Consider the following 22681-nt stretch of genomic DNA (forward strand, 5'->3'; position numbering starts at 1 on the left):
CTGGAATGGTTACCGATACGTTGACCGAATAGAGAGATTGTTTTACCTAACATGTAAACATCATTTTATATATCCGTGGTCGGAATTTCTGTACAGAACAAATAAAATATTTTATACTATTTTTATTAAGCTCACGAACCATTAACTGCAATTCATATGATGATCAAAACAAGTAAACATGGATGTTTACGAGGACAAAATACATTAGTATGAGCACACCACTGTTAACGCTTGGCCAAGTGTTTCGCATTTTAGTATATATAAATTTCCGCTGATCACTGCTCTTCATTTTCAAAATGTTTAGTACATACCTTCCATGCATAGATCTCAAGTGAATACTGCTTACTTAGCAATCTTTTAAATTTTGTGTTGACTAAAATGATCTTTAGAATTCTACGCGTTATCACTAAAACATTTAGGCGCTAATGTATGAGTATGATAGGACAATTATATGTTAACGTTTAGCAGTATATCACAAAACAACAGACTTTTTAACGAATGAACAGCATCTTGATACACAACTTATCTGTCCAATACATATTTTACTGTTCTGTCCCACGGAGTTGGATACTTAAAATATTCTTAATGAGTTGTCCCCCTTTAAATAAGAATGCCATTTGTAAAGAAAAAGTGTAAACAATTGTCAAAAACGATGTTTTACCTAGTTATGTAAAGTTTAAACACTCGCACGATGTTGCAAATGCATCAAAACGAAGACGTGAAACAGCTTTTAAAAAATGGTGAGTTTTTAAAGGCGCTGAACTTTCCAGAAGTGTGGCCCCTTCATGCAGTCCCTTTCCGGAATTCAATACATATATGAGTAAATTGACAATGGTTTTGTAGAATAATATAAATGTTTTATACGCTGTTAAATTTTCAAGTAAAACAATGCTTTCTTTCTATGATTTGATGACGTTCGAACTTTTTTCTCTGAAACATGGACCTATACCTTAACCGCTAACGTTGTATTTGATAAAATATTCGTTAAAACTACAATCGATGTTAAATTAAGATATACACAATAGGTTTTTAACTCATTCCTAGCGGAGTAATGTCAATAAACGTTTGCTAACTTGACCAGCAAGTGTCATGTTAGCATCAGATGTGGTTTTTACGTTATTTTGCTTAAAAGCTTCTTAAATTGTATGTACATTGTATATCTATCTCTCCTCAAGCTGATAAGCAAATTCTCATCATTATGTATGGCAACTGGAAAAAGATTTTGTTTTAAGACATAGCGGATACATGTAGCGGAACAAACACACAGAGAACTTCATTGTATGCAATGTGTTTCAGGACATCATTTGGCAGTTCAGTTGTTATCAGGATTGAAAAACTGTGAAATACCACTGCCCAGAACATTATCACAATTATCGTGAATGTCTTCATCCTCATCCCTTGTCAACAATTAGTTTTGATGAGCTCATCACAAAGCTGCCAATACGAACAATAAACATTCTATTTTTATCGTCAGGCGCAGTAGGCACAAGTTGTAAGGATGACCAACCCATGTGTCTTTTCGGTATCGGGCTCACGGTACATGTCTCTGGATTCGAATAACTTTTTTTCATGATATTTTGTATTACTTGATAGATTTAAATAATATAAAAAGCGTCGAAGACAGTAAAACGAGGCTTTTCTCGGCAAAAAGCGTCTGCCACACCACATATTTCCAATACTTTCTTTCGTTAACTACACATTTAGTCCTAGAGAAAAAATTTGGGCGTATTGTTTGAGAAAAGTATTAAAAATGTCTGGCAGACGCTTTGTGCCGAGGAAAGAACATGTTTTCCAGTCTTCGATGATATTTATATGATTAAATCAGTAAAGGAATAAGGACATTATAAACAAAAATGTTACCCGTGTATCTGCAAGCATTTTTTGTTTCATTTTCTTATCATCGCTTTCATTTTGTGCAATAAAGATTCTTTTGATGAGAGATGTCTTAATTATAATTGATGGAAATATAACGTTATTTTTAATGATTTAAATGTGACTATTATTTCTAATCGTTTAGGGGACATGGAGTATATTCTGTAGACTTTGCTGAAATCGGTATATTGGAGCGTGAGGTGTGTTGCACTTTTCATTACCTCTCATGAACTGACCTGACGCAATTAGTTTGCTATTATTTTGCATTGTTGAATTCCATGCTTGCAAGGTTTACTTATGACCCTTTTAGAATACCAAAACATTTGTAAAATAAAATAGAGATAACCAAAGAAGCTGTTATTTAGTAATTGCATAACATAATTGAATATTATGGCACTCATGATAATGATACTACTACTGCTAGGCGCTAACTTCACGCTGCTATGTCTCTAGGCTGCTAGGCGCTAGGCTGCTAACTTCATGCACTTGTGTAATAACTCATACGGTTTATTTTCTATTGCACTGATTTCAAAGCCGGTATTTTTAGAAATTGTGCAGCTATAAGGAAATATGTAAACGAAACATTTTTTATTCATTTAATGTCCTTGCAATGGTTAATTTTAGCCACGCAACTTAAACCGCATATGTGATGACTTCACACTTTTTTAAAACGCATACTTCTTTAAGAAATTTATAGACGTTTTATTTATTTATTATTTTCAAGATGTATTTCAATCAGACTAATATACTTTAACTTCAGCAGGAAGGCGTTTAAATCGACAAACATTTTGTCGGCCGAATTTAAAACAAACTGAATGAAAATATTGCAGAGAGAATATCCCGAAACATGTCTGTCAGGCGTGCTACCACGATCTAGAAATTACCTACATCTTCATTTCTACAAATGCTGATTAAGTCAAGTCTGGTAAATAAACAATTAAAAGCCGAAATAAATTTATGTTAAAGTAAGAAATATTCAAACGACTATATATGAGCCGTGCCATGGGAAAACCAACATAGTGGGTTTGCGACCAGCATGGATCCAGACCAGCCTGCGCATCCGCGCAGTCTGGTCAGGCTCCATGCTGTTCGCTTTTAAAGCCTATTGGAACTGGAGAAACTGTTAGCGAACAGCATGGATCCTGAGCAGACTGCGCGGATGCGCAGGCTGGTCTGGATCCATGCTGGTCGCAAACCCACTATGTTGATTTTCTCATGGCGCGGCTCATATCAAAAATAATATAGGGATATTGTTTTTGTTTTTCATTACATTCACGATCTATGTAAGTGACAACCTACCGTTTATTAGGTACGTTTTCCACGTGCTCGACCTTAACTTTGCCTGCCAGCAACAACTAAGCCAGCAATTGTTCACAGGTGTACTATATATAATTGTCATGACTTATAAATTGCCCTTTACGTTCGGTGTTCTTCCGTTCGTGCCTACAACATGAGAATACAAATTTCATTACGGTATTGAGAATGGTCTCAAATCTCCTTTATTGCGGAAGGTCTTAGAGAATTTCTATTTTACACAGTAAAATAAAGTTAAAGTGCATAACACTTATTTAGTATATCATGCGTATTAAAAAGTAACTTACAGTTTTTTATCAGATGTTCCTTCCGTCTTTCTTGATAATCACTTTTACACATTGTGGATATGATGTTTTTTTCACCTGAAGATGCTTTCCACGCCAACACATTTGACCTAGATAACTGGTGGCAAGATATGATCAGAGTACCTGTCTGTCTGGCGATATTTTTGTAGCTGACAGAACATATCAGAAAAACTGTAACGTTTCAAACATTTAACTTGAACTTGATAGCACAAAATGGCACATTTCTGACAGTTCAGTTCGTCTGTTTCATTCGATATTTCCCCGATTTACCACCATTATTATTGTAAATCACTAAAATGAATTCTGAATTTCATTAAATATCTAAATATTTACACAGAAACATATTCTATCACTAAAATGTTGCTGTATCTAAATATCGTTAGAAAACTGAAAATGGGATGTTTCCCCAAAGAACTATCTAATATCGTATATATTGCTATATAGGTTGAATTTCATGACCCCTTAAAACTTGGATCTGGGATCAAACCGAGTCTGCTTTTATTTTGATTGGTTGCATTCTATGCTTCTAAAGGATCGTCTTACAGATTTTAATACTAAGCTTTTATGGAATTTTGGCAATTTAAATTTTTAACCTTGCAAAATATATATGTTAAAGTTTACAGAGGTTTCTGTTTATACCAGAAGTCAATCAACCCCGTTCTTGATAATATGTGAACTTGAGAAAATAGGTGACAGATCGTACCACAGAATATCTGACAGTTAATATCTAAATAAAGATAGTAAAAATAGAAAAATGCTATTATTTATTCTACAGCAATGTTAGATCATGGCCTAGCAAACGAGGCAATGTTAAAAAATTATGAAAATGACGCACAAATTAAAATTATATGTCAGCAAGGTGTAAAAATGTTTCAATGGTACTCTATATCACGCCAACCTGTTATCAGGGAGACTTAAAACCCGTAAATGCAAAAATATTTGTTGTCCATCACCAAGTTTAGTGCCCCCATTCGGAATGATAAAAAGTAATCAACCTTTTGACCTAAATGGGAGGTCAATTTCACTGAGTTTGTTAACACTAATATTATGGATACACTATTTTAAAATAAAGTACAGAACAAAAAGATATCTTTCAAATATCTTATAATATTTCACACAGTTAATCTCTGAAGTGTACAATTCACGTGATAAAGAGCAATTAACACGATATTTGCAAAGGAAATGATACATAACATATTAAATAGTTTAAACTTTATAATGGAAAACACTAAAACTGTATAGTTTATGTGTAATAAAATATGTTTTGTTCTGTTCTGTTCACATCACTGTTAACGCTTGGCTAAGTCTATAACTTTGTAGTATATAACACCACTTTCCGCTGATCACTCCACTTCGTTATCAAGTTATGGTAGATACCTTTCATGCATACGGATATATAGTGAATACTGCTTACAAAGCGGTTTTCAAATATTGGTATTAACGTCAAATATACTTTAAGAGTGCTACACTGTTATATATTATAATTTAAACATTGTGGTGCTAATATATGACTGAATAAATTTCTGTTTAGTGTGACAAAATATTCGTTATTAATACAGAGGTAAGTATTCAATTTTGATCTTCAGTCTATAATTTATTTCTTTTAAATTTACTACTTTTTCCTTTATTTATTATTCTCGCAATTTATTTTATTTGGATCGTTTACTGTGTAAATAAATTTTAGCTGTACAACCTAGTAGTGATATATTCGATGCAGAAGACAAGCAATTTTGTACAACTTCAATGGTTTGGTGCTTGCATTCGCTAGATCTAATCTCTCACTTGTTCTTTATCTTTAATCAACTATTTAAGGAACAGATAAAATAGCATCACATTTTTTTCCAAAATTTAAAATCTTTGCTAAAGAAAACGGAACAGTTTTTTTTTCTTTTCATTCTTTTCATTTTTATTTCGATACAGGATTTCCTACGACACGAATAAAAGTCTTTGTAAAGCCATTCCTAAAACATTTGTTTAACAACATACAATTTGCATAAAAATAAAAGCGATATTAAATATACAATCTCTATATAAAACGTAAGGATATGTTTAGATTTGATGTTAATTTTTTCCCCAAGCGTGAAATATAAAGATACACAGTTTATTTCAATGTCTTTATTGTTGTTTTTTTTTTTTCAAAGGGTTAATTTTATCTATCCAAATAGAAGCGTTATGTGATGGCGTCGCACATGTTAGAAAACGCAAATAATACTACGAAAATTTGAGACTAATTCTTCACTTTTTTATTTAGTTACGCAAAAATTACTTCTTGACGTTTTATTTCTGTCAGATGTAAGGCACTTTGTCTTCCTCCCTTTGTATTCTTGTATCACTCTGTATTCTCTGGAACATTATGATGCCAAATTACGAACTATTCGTGTGTTTTTTAATCCCCTTTTTCGTCTTTTTTGCCTGCCTCGGAAACACCATCCCGCAGAAAGTATATCTTTAAGCAAGTCTGACAGGTATGCTACTGTGATGAATAGCTACATGTATGAACAGTAACGAAGTAAAATTGACTTAAGCTCACCTGGAATACGAATATTTTAACTGGACTAAACAAACTGTTATAACTGAAATCATTTGATTAAATATGCATCCAATACGAATATAGAAAAGAAAACACATGAGAGACATAGGACACAAGCACTACTGACATAATTTTAGGACACGTTGCTTCCACGTGTTCGGTCTGACCTCTTTCTGTGATACAGCAGAAATGTGATTGTTCATTATCTCACTTATTATCGTGCTGATTTATTGCACATCTGATATTTTTTGTGTTCTTCTTTTTACACCGTCAGCAAAATAATCCGGGTTTTAAGATTTTTTCTGTTGTTTTTTTATATTATTATTCTTATTTCTATGACGAATTTGCATCAGTCCAGCAAAATAAAGAAAAGCTTGTTCAAAACATTTAAACGTTTTTAAATACATTGTGAAAGTACCTGACACATTTGGTAATTCCAAAGGTCTAGTTCTTTTTACAAGATATAACATTGTGCAGATATGTTTTTTTTTTCTACATAATGCCTCGAAGCACGCCAACTTATTTTTTTACCCTAGATAACTGGTGGCATATACTCATCAGAATATGCTTTTAACGAAGATTTTTGTTGATTGCATCTGTCTCTGTCAGAACATACAAAACGTATTGTACCCGGGACCTATCGTTTTTACCTCTTCGTACTACTAACATGAATACCTGAAAATTTTGGCACATCTGTAACATTTGATATTTCCTGAAAGACCATCTTTTATTTTCAGCCAACTGAAATGAATTGGTCCCTGAGCTGAATTTCATGAATAACTTAAGCAACAGCTCTTTAATTTTTTTTTTAATAAAAGGTAGATTTTTTTTTTGTATTTCGTGTAATTTAATGTTTTGAGTACTATAATCTCAATTTCTTTTATCTCTGGCCCTTCAAGTACAATTTTTATACAGGTTTGAAGGACATGACCCTCTAAAGGTATTTTATATAGAAAGTAGAAGGAAAATACGTATATTTAACGGTTTTCAGTGCATTTTGGTTTCATTGTTATCCGTAGTAGTCTGCATAATTAATATTTTTTCTAGTATGCGCGTTAGCTTTCTAATGTAAGCCTGAAATATATATGTCGCGGGGCTCGTGTTTCCATGGTAACGCATTTTCTCTCATTTTTATACAACTATGTATGAAAACGGGTTTTTCGACGGCTTCAGTACCATTCTGTTAATGACCAACATGGAATATTTGGGTAATAGTATTAGCAAAATACCAAGCACTTTACATGGTACCCTATTTTTCTTAAAGTTTAAAGTAACCATGGAAACAGAGATGTTTAAAATTGCTTATATCTTGCTTTTTATCATAATTTCTTATAAAAAATATTAGATAAAAAAATCTTTCTTGTTAATATAGCTTTATAACATTTTAATTCTAACGTAAGTAATATTTTCGTGTTATTTACATTTATTTAAACAAATTTCACAGCTTAAGATACTTACAGCAGCAACCCTCGTCTGACATTTTTATGGAAAAATCGTTCTGAATGCTGCTATTGTTATTATGGATATTGTTGAAATGAAAACAAAATGCCGAAGCTGTGTTCATTAAATAGATCAGTATCAAAGCTTTTGAATTTTACATTTAGATATATAGGTCACGGGCTTCGTTTCCATGGTAACATCATTTTAATTAAAAAAAAACAGAATTTTCTAGTGAAATTTGGACAATTTTAGAGCTTAGTTTTAATATATAAGTAAGAAATTATCAACGGAAACTGAAAAATAGGTATTACAAATCAAATTGCCCAATTTTTATTTGCAATTAGCCGTATTAAGTAACATTTCACCCAGCTATATTCCCAATAACATTGGTTACCATCATCCATTTTCTTACATTCCGCATAACATTTCAATACAACTATATAAAAGAAGCAAAATACTGATTATTATTCAGAGCGAAAGACACATAAAAATATTTCAGTAAATAATGGCTGTTTAAAATATAGTTCAAATAAAGAAAATGCACAGAATTACGTACTTTCAAAATAAAAGCTATTTATTTTGCGCGGTCACTGACACGTAACGTCCTGACGTCAATGACGTCATTTTAAAGCAACAATGTTTTGAAGCGTTTCTGCGGCAATTTATTTATTATTTCTGCATTATCAAACCATTAAGCATCAGATCGGAGACAGGTTCATGATTTTTTCCCCTATAGAATGGTTATACAAACACATTTAGTTTGTCGTAAACGTCGTCGTAAATCGTCACATTAGCTTCCGGTTGGACATGCGCACATACAAATATGAAGGTAACCTACCTCCTAATGAATGTTTCTCATTGCAGAGTTGGTGCAGCCGTTCTGCGCATGCGCGGAATTATTATCAAATGGAACGCACGGCAAAAATACTTTTTGCATGTCCGCACGCATTTAGTGTATAATGTGCATAATATACTGACTAAAGGTTAGGGTTAGAATCACCATGGTTACAAAATATATATATTTAAGATATTTCTGTTCAAATTTAGTTAATCCGGTATATACCGGAGTCTGTAATATATCATAGGCGCACCAACTCTGTATTTAGTCACAGCCCTCCTTAATAAGGTAGTTCTGCACGTTTGAAAAACCGGAAGTGATGGCGTAACGTCATTTTTCCGGAAAACGTAGAATAAAGCCTGTATTCGGCGTACGAAAATGAAAATCGGTTTATGAATTCATCAAAACCTGTGGGTAAATTTATTACAATAGCACTGTTGCTATATTTCTAAAGTCAAAATATGATATTAAAACATGTAACCGTAAAAAATTTCAAAATAATGTCTTAATATTAACGTGAAATGTCCGGTTCCCTAAAATCATGGTCAAATATCTCGAAAATAAGCACATGGACCTATACATTTTATTTCACCAAAATAAAGGCCATGTGTTTATTTACAACTGTGAGAAGTTTCATCAAAATCTACATTGTAGAAAAAATTCTATTCACGAAAATGTTATGAAAGTTATGATTTTCCCATAGACTTCCATTATGAAATATTGCGTGAGGTCCAAAATTTTCAAATCAGCCTAGCAAAAAATCAAGCACACGACCTTATCATTTTTATATGCTGAATTTTCTAAGTATATTCTGAAGTTTTGAAAATTTTAATCAAATTCTACATTGTAGAAAAATATTCGATCAAAACGAGCAGAACTACCTTAACTCCCTGAGGCCGATATCGTAACATACCTGCTGCGGCGGGATAAGAATTACCACCTGACGTCGAAGAACATTATCTAACCTTATCATAATCACACTCGCATACAGTCAGTTGAAATCATGCAGGGAAACATGATTAACTTGGGTGTAAACTGAAATATACATTGAAATTTTCACTTCGAAATATTCATAATTTTAACACACCTTCTGCGCTTAATAGATATTTGAACATTAAATTCCCATAAATAGAAATGCATCATTAACACTGAATATTTACATCAGCATTACATAAATTAACACCCGTTTTTGTGTGAATATCAGTGGTTTATTTTGATGTATAATCTATTTCTAAACATGTACACAAATGTTGTGTGTCACGCGCTGAGACAGTTAAGTTGTAATATTTACATCCATCTTTGAATAATTATTAAAGTTACAAACATGCGTTTATTTACATATACTTTTTTGTATTTTATGAAAAATGCTTTGTTGTGTTATTTTTTATCCATTTGTATCGTATGTAATGTAAGTGTACCAATATTTCAGCCTTCTAAAACTTAACATTTTACGACCATTCATTTATCTGATAATGGAATCGCATCGTCGGAATCATCATCCGACGGAACTGATATTTCAGAATCAGCATGATAATAAATAAATATTTTCATCATTTTAAGAAAGATCTCTGGCCGACGACATTATTTTACTCTTTTGAAATACAGTATGAGCGAAACACAGCGGAGATCGTCTTTTTATTTCATTTACATTACCGCATAGTTACAGACATTTATTTTAACAAGGGAACTAATTATTAGCACAACTAGTAATTATTACATCAAAGAAATAATAGCCAGTATGCAAAGTATTTTTTCTTTTGTCAAGATTATCAAAAATTAACAAGTACTTATCAAAATCATCATGATCTCGGTGCCGCGACTATACTCGTCAATCGACGCTACAGGGGTAGAAAATATAACGCCTATAGTCGCATTTCGGCCCCAGGGAGTTAAGATCGTTCCCCAATTGCCACCGATTTTCTTCAAGCAACGGACATGCAATGGAACATTAAATATCATAAATGCTTAAAACAAACTTTATTTAACGAGGTTTATATATTTGACTAATGTCAGTCTAACATATAGTCCTCTTTTCATCTGTTTGTTTATACATAGCTACCAGTTTCAGGCAAGAGCTACTCAATCTCTGTTTTTGTTTTTGTTGTTTAAGTTGGACTAGTTTTGTACGATCCGGTTGTTATGAAGTAAGTTAGGAATGCATTCAGGTTCATACGCTGGTCAATATGTCATTATATCAGACGAAAACAAAAAGTTTTGATGTTTATCGTCAACAACAATCAAACGTGTAAATAATTTAAATGATGGTGTAGGAAAATCATAATTTACCAGTCCATTTATTTTAAAATTTAGTGTTGGGTTCGTTAAGTAAAGTTTAAACTATGTGTCTAAAGAAGGTTTTAAACCGCACGAACAATTGCGTTTGTATGGTTGAAAATCGTGCTACAAGAGCTGTAGAAAGAATCGTTTGATGTCTTACTTAACAAACTGATAATGAGCGATGTTAACATTATAAATCAAAATATTAAAACTGAAATTTCAGTTGGGACGTTTTAAACTAATGAAACTTTTCGGAGTAATTCCTTATTTCAAACTTGTGCATTCTACTTTAAAATCGGCAAAAGGTATAGGCAATTTCGCTGTTTTACTTGCATGCATTTGTATCATGTTATGACGATGTACAACTGTTTAAATCAACTTTTTAAAAATAAACGTTTTCCTGTTCTACTTCGATAAAGCCTGGGTACAGAAATATGTCAGACACTGGTCGCATGATTACTTGTCAATGATTTTTTTTTCTACGGAGGCGTTAAATTGACAAAAATTTACTACGCTTAAATACGATACAGGTGTCTAAGCGATATGAAAGTGATGACGTTTTGTGATTTCTTTACAGAATTAAATTACCTGTCAAATTTTCGCGCGCTATTAACTTTACTTCTGAACGAAACATGTCTTGGTAGATCGTTGAGACATAACAAAAATATGCACAAAATAAAAATAAACAGTATATTCATGATGAAGACTGTATTTCACAGTTCATTGGGAAGTATTTACCAAAATTCGCCTTTAAACCTTTAGTTTTTGAGATTTCATACATAACTTTAAAAATATCATAATTGGCGTTAAAGCTTCTTAATATAAATGTTTATTATTAAAAAGACTGTTTTCGAAGATTATTTTTCAATGCCTAATATTCTGCACACTTCAACGAATCAGACTTCCTTTCGGTTGTAAAAATTTATAATTCAAACACATTAAATATTAGTCTGTCTTTAATCTGTGCCACTGTATATTAAATAAATTAAAATATTTATGTAGTGTTACTAATTATTATCAGTAACCACATACTCTATTGGTTACATATATTTGTATGTATATTCATGTTTTGCAATTGAGGCGGTTCAGTCCGATGTTTTAGTTTCACGACCTCTGCTATTTCGAAGTTTTTTTCAAAACAAACATTTTCAATATTGTTTACATATATACAAATTTTTCAATTTTACCTATCTATCATTTCCAGTATTGCATATTTAGAACTTTCCATAAGGTGTATGTACGAAGTTTCATTATTCTACTTTTACGGCATCTGCTATTTCGAAGAGTTTTCAAAACAAAAATTTTCAATATTCAGTATACATGTGTTCAAATTTTTCAGTATTACCTATTTGTCATTTTCAATATTGTATATTTAGAATTTTCCATATTGCCTATGTATAAATATTGACTGCTAAGTAAAATAAGGAATACGTAGCATTCCTATTTTTCAGATACACTTGGAAAACAAGACGCCTGGGCGATGAAACAACGTTCTCAAGATGTAGATGGTGGGTGGGCTTGGGTGGTACTTATCTCCTCATTCCTGTTGCACATGATGTCCTACGGTCTTGCTTGGAGCACCGGTGTCTACAATGTTATCTTTCTGGAAGAGTTTGGTCAACCAAAGTCTGTTACAGCATGGGCTGGGTCTTTGCCGACGGCTGTGATGTATGGATCAGGTAGGAAAATGAATTTACTCGCACATTTTAGGCGAAAAATAATTGCTCTCAAAACTCAATAAATTGTGAGTACTCTGAAAGTGACAAGTGATACAAAATTATTGACATGAGATTTTTGCAAGATATTCTCATAAATAACCAAACATATTGTGAAGAGCGTAGTTGACTGTTGCAACGCTTTTGAAATAATGCAGAACAATTTACGGTCTTCTTACATTTTAAACCAATATCAAACTTTCGTTTTTCACTCACTTTTTCATATTTCAGTGTCATATATACGTGCTTTGCCTAACCTAGTGGAAATAAACATGTTGAAAAATTTAACCAAAACTGTGAAATAATTACCAGACTGACGCAATATTTGTTAGCGTTTACGGCACTATAGTAGAAACATATATAAAGTAGAGAAAAAGATATGATCTTTGAATGATTTACATCAACAATGCATGTAGAAAGTACAAAATGTAATTTGAAATTTTCCAACTCTTAACAGAAATATAATCGGTATAACAATAAGGGTATACATTTCCTATATATATAGCCTAACCTAATTCATTCATGTTGTAAAACAAACTCGGGGATAGTTTTTAGTGTTTTACATTGAAATAACAATAAGAACATACGTAAAGCGTTTTTACACATTTGACCTGCCGACATCCCTTCCCGTCTTTGTAAAATATTTTTGCAAGAGTTTGGCAAGTAATTGTTGTAAATTATTTGTGTATGCTATACGTTTTATTATGAACTTGATAATCCTCAAATAAGAACCAATTGTTTGTAACGTTGTTAGAATTTGGATGTCCTTTCATTATTTAATCATAAGGAATATAAAAAAAATCTATCTGTTGTGCAAAATTGTTGTTTTGTTTTCCAGCAAATCAATTATTTGATTTATTTATCTATTTTGTTGGGTTTAACGTCGCACTGACACAATTATAGGTCATATGGCGACTTTCCAGCTTTGATGGTGGAGGAAGACCACAGGTGCCCCCCTGTGCATTTTTCATCACAAGTGGGCACCTGGGTAGCACCACCGACATTCAGTAAGCCAGCTGGATGGCTTCCTCACATGAAGTATTCAACGCCCCTAGTGAGGCTGCTCGAACCCACATCGATGCACTGGCACCAGACCAGAAAGAAAACGCTACTGTACATGCTAAACCCTGCCCCTAGGTTTTCTATAAGAACCATGGTCATGAACGGGAAAATATACTAACCCATTTTAATCGCATATTTCATACTTAAAACACGCAGTTCCGTAAATGTGTACTATGGATTTTGAACAAGTAGTAATTTATCTTCTATTGTGTACCGGGGACATTTCTTCAATATTTCTTATTCAAAACAACGCGTAGTTTATAGCTTTTCAACCGTACACAAATAAACTTGGTTGAACTTTTCTGGTGAAGTTACGGTCTATATTACAAAACCATTCTGATTGGCTGATGTGAAAATGTATGTTTGTCCCCTTTTGAGCTATACGTGTACACTAAAATGTGTATGTGCAGCATAAATGTGAAAATGAATTAAATAAACAGAACAGATGTATACCAATGTATGATTTCAAATTCAAAATCATATAGAAGACGAATTTCATTCATCATTTCGAGATTTATTGTAAAACTGTGAATAGTTGGCATTCTGTTTTTGTTTGTTTACACTTCGCCTAACATGTGCACACTGCTGTGACCTCTAGACCGGATGTTCATTAGGGAAGTTCACGCAAGTTTTTTTCTGTAACATTGACGAAAGCATAAAATATGCGGAGTATCTCTGCAATGTAGAATACTGAGAAAATGTGACTGGTGCACGATGGAAGATAAATTATCGCTTGTTCAATTTACCCATTCCACGAACTGCGCGTTTTAGATGAGAAATGTACGACTGAAATAGGTTCGTGCACTTTCCCGTTCATGACCTTGGTCCTTATAGAATACCTAGGGGTAGGGTATTACATGTACAGAGGCGTTTTCTTTCTGGTCTGATGCCAGTGCATCGATGAAGGGCAAGTGATTTGAAGTCAGCGACCTTAACCACTCGGCCACGGAGGCACCTCAATTATTTGAATTTAGATAAACGCTAGGGATGCAACTTTGTATGAAAATATAACACGATTGTATATATAAAATTCATTTCTTGTTGACTTGCTTGTATCAATGTTTCCCACGCCTGAAATTTCACTTTCATATAATTGTTGATAATAATATACACCAATGATTATGCTCTTTAAAACAGGTACTTTACCTTTATGGTAAATGAGCACTTTTCTATATATTTCATATTATGATATCTTGTTTATTCTACCGAGTTTGCTGTAACCGGCCGAAACCAGCCCAAAGCGGGTAGAACCAGTAACAAAACCAATGTTTATACACCAAGTTGAACCTCAAGTATTAACACAATCTTTTAAAAATTATACTAATTTCCAACCTATTGATATTGATACGTTTAGAACATTTACATACATTATGGTAAAATCCGATATCAATGTTAATTTAATTTGCCTCAGTAACTCTACATATAGAAGGCAGTCAAACTTCCTCAGTAGACCATATCCGTATTTAGAGATCAGTTGCATTGAAAGACCATTTTTTAACTTTCTTTTTGTGTTCTTAAAGAACAACTTATTTTGTATTAAGGAGGTAGGTTACCTTCATATTTGTATGTGCGCATGTCCAACCGGAAGCTAACGTAACGATTTACGACGACGTTTACGACAAACTAAATGTGTTTGTGTATTCATTCTTCCGAAAACAAATCATGAACCTGTCTTTGATCTGATGCTTTATGGCTTAATAATGCAGAAATAATGAATGAATTGCCGCAGAAACGCTTCAAAACAATGTTGCCTTAAAATGACGTCATTGACGTCATGACGTTACGCGTCAGTTACCGCGCAAAATTTATAGCTTTTATCTTGAAAGTACGTAATTCTGTGCATTTTCTTTATTTTAACTATTTTCAAATAACGATTATGTGCTGAAATATGTTTTATGAGTCCATTGCTCTGAATAATAATCAATATTTTGCTTCTTTTATGTAGTATTATTGAAATGTTATGCGGAATGTAAGAAAATGGACAATGGTAACCAATGTTTTTTGGAATACAGTTGGGTGAAAGGTTACTTGTTACGGCCATTTTCAAATAAAAAAATCTAGCAGTTTGATTTGTATTACCTATTTTTCAGGTTCCGTTGATAATTTGTTACTTATATACTAAAATTAAGATCTAAAATTGTTCAAATTTCAGTAGAAAATTGTGGTTTCTTGAATTAAACTGATGTTACCATGGAAACGAAGCCCGTGACCTATGTATCTAAATGTAAAATTCAAAAGCGTTGACACTGGTCTGTTTAAGAAACACAGCTTCGGCTTTTTATTTTCATTTCAACAATATCCATGAGAATAATAGCAGCATGCTGAACGATTTTTCCATGAAAAATGCCAGACGAGGGGTACTGCTATGAGTATTCTTAGCTGTGAAATTTGTTTGAATAAATGCTAATAACACGAAAATATAACTTATGTTAGAAATAATATGTTTTAAAGCTACATTAACTAGAAAGATAATCTTATTCAATATTTTTTTATAAATAATTACGACAAAAAGCAAGATATAAGCTATTTCAAACATCTCTGTTGCCATGGTTACTTTAAACTTTGAGAAAAATAGGGTACCATGTAAAGTGCTTGGTATTTTGCTGGTAATGTTACCCAAATATTCCATGTTGGTCATTAACAGAATGGCGCTGAATCCGTCGAAAACCCGTATTTTTATACAAAGTTGTTTAAAAATGAGAGAAAATGCGTTACCATGGAAACACGAGCCCCACGACATATACATTTTTAGCTTATATTAGAAAGCTAACGTGCATACTAGTAAAATTATCAATTATGCAGACTTCTACGGATATCAATTAAAACTAAAATACACTGAAAAGTGTTAAATATCCGTATTTTCCTTCTTCTTTCAATATGAAATACCTTTGGAGGGTCATGTTCTTCAAACCTGGATAAAAACTGAACTTGAAGGGAAGGAGGCAAACGAAATTGAGATTGTAGCAGTTAAAACTTCATATTACACCAAATACAAAAAAATGCTGCGGTTAAACTAAGTTGAATTTACCCTTGTAACAAGGTAACCTACCTCCTTAAGAGGTCATATGTGTTGGGGGATATTTCCTCCCTCCTGGTCTCTTAGTACAAGTTTGACTGTTTCAAAATTACGTTTTACGCGAGACATATATTATCTAGGAAACAAGGTTTTAGTAAGAAATAATGAACAATCAGATGATTTAGAAGCATAGAATGCAACCTAACAAAATAATAACAGACCCTATTTGACTGAATCTCGTCATGGAGGTAATCTTGTATAGCAGTTATAACTCTACACAGAAACTATCCCTAAAGTTAAAAACGAAATAAGTACAGCTCAATATAATGGCGGACGAAGACAATATCAAAGTCCGGTCCGTAAACACATGCACAGGATATCATATCAAATCGAATTTATGTTATATCGAGGTAAAACACTCGATCAACTGGAATTCAAGATACAGAGTTTCAACTGTATTTTAATACCATCTTTTACAGGACCAATAGCCAGCATGTTGTCAAACAAATACGGATTTAGGCCAGTGATAATGGTGGGTGGGTTAATGGTTAGTGCGGGATTAATCCTCAGCTTCTTTGCTACCAACCTGTTCGTGCTTTTCTTCACATTTGGTGTTCTTACAGGTACGTGATTATTTTTCTACCTAAAATTACGCATTAAAATGTGGTACAGGTATGAAAGAAGCCTCTGAAACTAATTCCAAATTTAAAATAATTTAAAGAAGTAATTAATAACTAATATTAACCAAGACCAATCAGTAGAAACATGATTTAGAGTGTTGGTAAAGATGATAGAAAGCAGTATATTCCAGACTAGCAAACACATTATAAAAATACTAAGAGTTTTATCCATAACCCTCATACATGTATATCCTGTACGTTATTCAAGATGAAAATGTAACTGTAATAAATTTTACATACTTAACACATATAGATAATAACATTTGGATACAAAATTCATGTTTTCAGTTTTGCTGAAAGTAAACCGCTCTGCGGGGTTCGAAATTTGAATAAGTTATTGATCATATCTGAACTTTCAGTATCCCCAATTTTTAATGCATTCAACACCTGTGCTAAATCATATATGTATATATTACATGAATTATTTGCTTCTATGATTTGCAATAGGTAAGTGGGTAGGATTGTATCTTATTGAACAGAAGGCCATATTCTCATGAATCCACATGATATATAAACAGTATATAATAATGATATATATATATATATATATATATATATATATATATATATATATATATATATATATATATATATATATAATGTTGGTCCAATCATATAAAAATAATATAAAATTGTTGCAAAGTCGTTGATAGATGAGCTATTGAAGAGTAATCTGGATCCATTTTTGTATCCTGACACCATCAATACCGTTCACTTTTATTACTATATATGTTATTTAAACACCTATCATTGTCTTCATGTTTTAGGTGCTGGACTAGGTGTCGTATACATACCCGCAATAGCGTCAGTATCCTGTTACTTTGAGAAGAAGTTGTCACTGGCTGCTGGAATAGCAACATCCGGTGTTGGTATCGGCAACTTCTTGTATCCCGCCATCATTCGATGGCTTGTTAACATGTATGACTGGAAACAAAGTTTTCTTATACTTGGCGCAATATCATTGCATATGTGCGTCTTCGGTGCATTAATGCGTCCAGTCAAGAGACCTGAGATCAAAGAAGATCAACCGATACTTGACATAACCCCTTTTAAAAAGAAAGGTTATGCGATGCTTTGCGTGAATGTGTTCTTATTTTGTTGCGGAATATCAGCCCTCTATATACATTTAGCTGCACATGGCGAAAAGATAGGACTGAACGCAGATAAAAGTGCAATGTTGATATCCGGCCTTGGAATAGCTAATCTGTTTGGACGCTTTGCCTATGGACTCATCGCGTACCATCCTCGCGTTAACGTATTTATTTTGTACGGCGTTTCTTACTTGTTGTCTGGAGTTTGCATCTGCCTCGTTCCAATTATGAAGACATTTCCGGTATTGATGGCATGTGTAGTTATTTATGGAATACTCTCTGGTTGCTTCGGAACGTTGTTAGTGAACATTTTAATCGAACTTCTCGGACTTCATCGATTTGCAAATGGATACGGATGTCTCCTACTGTTCATGGCTGCAGGACAGCTTATTGGGGCATCAGTTGCAGGTATGTTTTCTAAATATTTATCTCCCATATTTGTGAAATGTTATTCAGACGATTTCTTGGTAATTTATTATTCAAGTAGTCATTTTTCATTTGTGTCATTGTTTGTTTTCTTGTTTTAGATCTAGGTGACTGGAGAAGAAAGCAGGCAGCCGCATGGGAAATGGACACGAGTTATCTGGTTTTTTAATATCCACACGTGCTTTGTATTATTTTCTTTCGACAGGAGAAAAGCGGGACAAAGGATGACTTTGATAATCTGCTGTTGAAGCCAGTAATAAATAGAGAAAGAAAATGAATTGGATGAGAGACATGATGGCAATATTCTTCTATGTTGATTTCTGGTATTCAGTGACTGACACCATAAAGTTTCCATACTGCTAACAGCCATATGCTTCAAGATACGGGGATAGATGGGAGCCCTCCGAGAAACGAAAAGACACAGAGACGAGAAAATTTAAAGCCTACCTTTTTTCTTATTTTTTATTTAAAGCCCTTGTAAGCACGAATCTGGTGATCACTTCACTCCGTCTGAAAAATGAGCATTACTTTCACTTTTCCTCAATGTCTGCAATTCTCTTTCTTAATTTTAAAAGCATTTTCGAGATAAACCAATAGCTGTCTGGCCAATTTTCATATGAGTTATAGATTATTACTCACAGAATAGTTCATTTTCAGCGCCAGCGTTGCGTTTACCATATAATGATTAATGATAATGAGAAAACACATTTATTTTCAGGAGTAAGGTCAAAAAGGCTTAGTTTGTTTATATTACATTAAGGTATGGTATTCTGCGTAACGGTTCCAGTTTATTTTTTGTAACAAGGGCTTATGCAACTTTGTCCGAAGTATACCTGAAGATGAACATAATCTCTTATTTGTTGCATTCTACACTAGCTGATGCGCACATTTTGTTTCCTGATACAAGTTATGCATTTTCTTATTTGCAATTTGATTAGTGCATTGTTAAGTTCTTTGGTGCATATGTTAGTTGAGTAACGCATTTCATGACACCTTATTCAATTAGCTGTTTTATCTAATTTGTAATATTTGGTTTGTGGTGTTGCCTTGTATAAATTCGCTATACAGTAAAAGGTTTTTCTTGTCTTGTGCGTATGGAATGAAGTTTAAAAATGGTCTCAGTGTAAAATAAGCTTTTTCAAAGCATTTTATAAGTTCTTTTCATATATTTAACTACCCCGGGTATAACAAAAAAAATGAAGAATAGCTGTGTACAAAAACCACAATGCATGATTTTAAGTTTGTACTTAAAAGGAATGTTCTGTGGAGTAATCTATAATGTCTGCAGTATATGTCAGTCACCATTGCAAATTTTAAACAATAATCATCAAAATTTAAAGATTTCGGACAAAGTTGTATGTAGCCATTAGTAAATGGTAAGTATTAATAAGCAGTTATTAAGAATAAATATTTAGTTTACTAGATACTTACGTCTAAATATGCAAGATTTGTTAGCGTAGTTTATCTTTTTACAGGTGCTATGTATGACGTCACAGACTCGTATGACATGGCTTTTGTTCTGGGTGGAGTGATGGTTATACTCAGCTCAGTTGTTATGATTCAACCATATCTTTATATCAAACGCCATCCACGTTTTCAAGAAGAAGAGATAATTGCCGAGAAAGTAGCTCTTGCAGAGTCTACAGACATTCCATCATTGCAATACATGTCGCACAGAGATCTCGTGCAAATGACTGTGTCATTGGAAAGCTTAACTGCTGCTAAACGTTCTCTTGATGTAATACGCAGATCAACAAATTCTCTAAATGTGATAAAACCTAAACTAAATGTTATACAAAAGAAAAATGGAATGCTCTTGCCAATACATAGAGACATTGAGGCCCTAAAAGCATCATTTTCAACAGAAACCATCTAAATAACATACAAAATTAATGTAAAAGCAGCTACAAATATATTTCCGTTGAGGTATAGTATAGTTTCCGAAAGAGGCACCATTGGGTGGAATTTTCTTTCATTTTTTCTGAAAGTACGGATAGAAATGTGTATAAGAGGTATGTATCAGGGTACAAATGGTGCATTTTTAATAGAAATGTACGGTATCCAGTTTCGATTCAAGCTTTATATTAAAAAAAACTTGTACGTTAATTATTTTTGAAAAGAAAAACATGTTTTCTTATGATTGTTTTCTTTCTTCCATGATACCCAGTCATGATATGGACGCATGCACTTCACATATTTGCCTTATCTAATAAGGTGAAAAATAGCTTATAAGCAGGGTTTTAATACTCCGTCCGTTATTCGACCTGCATTTAACCCTGACCTAGCTTAACAGAAAGTCATGTTGATATCAGTTGTCGTACTTTAGTGTCTACCTTGGAATGATAAAAAAGTTATTAGTGATAGATTGGCCGACAGGAGAGCTTTTACATACCTTTGATTACTTACAGTTTGAATATTTATACAGAGAGTCAACAACATGTCAATCATATACGATTTAACATTTCATTTTCTTGTGATTCTTTCAATGAACAAATCAAGCCATCAAAAGCAGTAAACATGGGTGTTTACTAAAGCAAAGTATTTGTGAGAGCTGCTGTTACCGCTCTTATCACTTTTCATTGATGACCCAACTTATCATGACCTTCGCTCGTGAAAACTGCTTACTTAGCTGTCTTTAAACATGGGCATGTTTTATTTTTTAGCATTCTATGTCATTAAAAGTTTACACTAAAACATTGTAGTGCTTAAGAATTATTGCAAAATTATCCGATTAACGAAAATCGTTATTACTCAAACTGCCAGAAATTTAGTTAAAATATACGATGTTTCCTATAAAGTTTAAGTACATGTACTCTAATTTCATTTTTTTCTGTATTTCCAGTTGTCTTGCAGCTAAAAAAATTTTGAGTACAAGTGTCCATATATTTTTCAAAACTAAATAATTATATATTTATCAGATTTAACTAACAGTGAATAGTCAGAAGCATTTAATATTTTCATGTAATAAAAGAAAGTTTTGTGATCAATTATATGTGACTATTCCTTGACATGTGCAGCCGAAACATCAAAGGGACATTATGTATTTGAGATTTGCTATTTGTTTTAGTGTATTGCACTTCACATTCAACAGTTTCTCGGAGTGCTAAACAATGGACAATTACAATACCCTTTAAATACATGCAGTAACATACTGCAAATATTTATGCCCTGGCGGGGTTTCGAACTCGTGAAGTCTCACACTTAAGGCAGACAGACAGAATGTTCTATAGGCAGGCAGTGTTAATGCAAACTTATACCTTACTGAACTGGAACAAGTTTGTGATAATGATAAAAATCCTTAGTTCATATGTACTTATTAACGGTTCCTATGTAACAGTCCAAACTAAAATCAAAGTACGAGACGAACTCTTAATATAGTCTTTGTTATCTGGAATGTTTACTGTGAAAACTGAAAACTGCAATGTTATTTCTAATGTTGACTCATTAGTTCTCCACCTCTGATTTATGTGGGGAAGTTGGCAGTTACTTGCGGAGAACAGGTTTGTACTGGTACAGAATCCAGGAACACTGGTTAGGTTAACTGCCCGCCGTTACATGACTGAAATACTGTTGAAAAACGCCGTTATACCCAAAACAAAGAAAGAAGCAATGGTGTTGTAGTTTTATACCATAAATCCCCTATGCCTTGTATAATAGTAAAGGATAATAAACAACGTTTTTTTTACGTTTTTCGTCTACACTAGTTGCACAAAAAGAAAAAAATAACACTATGTAAATATGATTGCATCAAATGATGTTGGTGCCATTTAAGAACACATCCATTTTGAATATCGATATATTTGTGATTAATTTAAAAGTTATTCAGCATACGGTTTCTAAAGGTTACGAAAGGGTCCATTTAGATGTTTATCTAATTAAAATATAAGGAAAAGTATTCCCGCATTACTCTACTGATAGCTCTACTGACATGATTTTGGTAATGTTTTACCACTTGTTTGATAATATCTTATGCTCTGAATGCAGCAATATGCATGTGCTTGTTCACATTTATACTATATGCACTAAGTAATTATCATGATTGATTAATTACACGTTACTTTAATAATTGTTCCTCCGTTTGCATGCCTACGACATAAGAATGTGGGTTTCACCAT

General features: G+C 33.0%; 1 protein-coding gene across 1 annotated transcript; it reads left to right on the forward strand.

The window, feature by feature from the left end:
• The first annotated feature begins 4833 nt into the window (after positions 1–4833).
• On the forward strand, positions 4834–20703 carry LOC123554495 (monocarboxylate transporter 13-like). Its single transcript, XM_045344695.2, has 5 exons — positions 4834–5052; positions 12028–12255; positions 16849–16992; positions 17817–18548; positions 20042–20703. The coding sequence occupies exons 2-5, from the start codon at positions 12057–12059 to the stop codon at positions 20440–20442; spliced, it is 1476 nt and encodes a 491-aa protein (XP_045200630.2). The 5' UTR covers positions 4834–5052; positions 12028–12056; the 3' UTR covers positions 20443–20703.
• The last annotated feature ends 1978 nt before the right edge of the window (positions 20704–22681 follow it).

Source organism: Mercenaria mercenaria, chromosome 7, assembly GCF_021730395.1.
Source record: "Mercenaria mercenaria strain notata chromosome 7, MADL_Memer_1, whole genome shotgun sequence".
Lineage (NCBI taxonomy): Eukaryota > Metazoa > Mollusca > Bivalvia > Venerida > Veneridae > Mercenaria > Mercenaria mercenaria.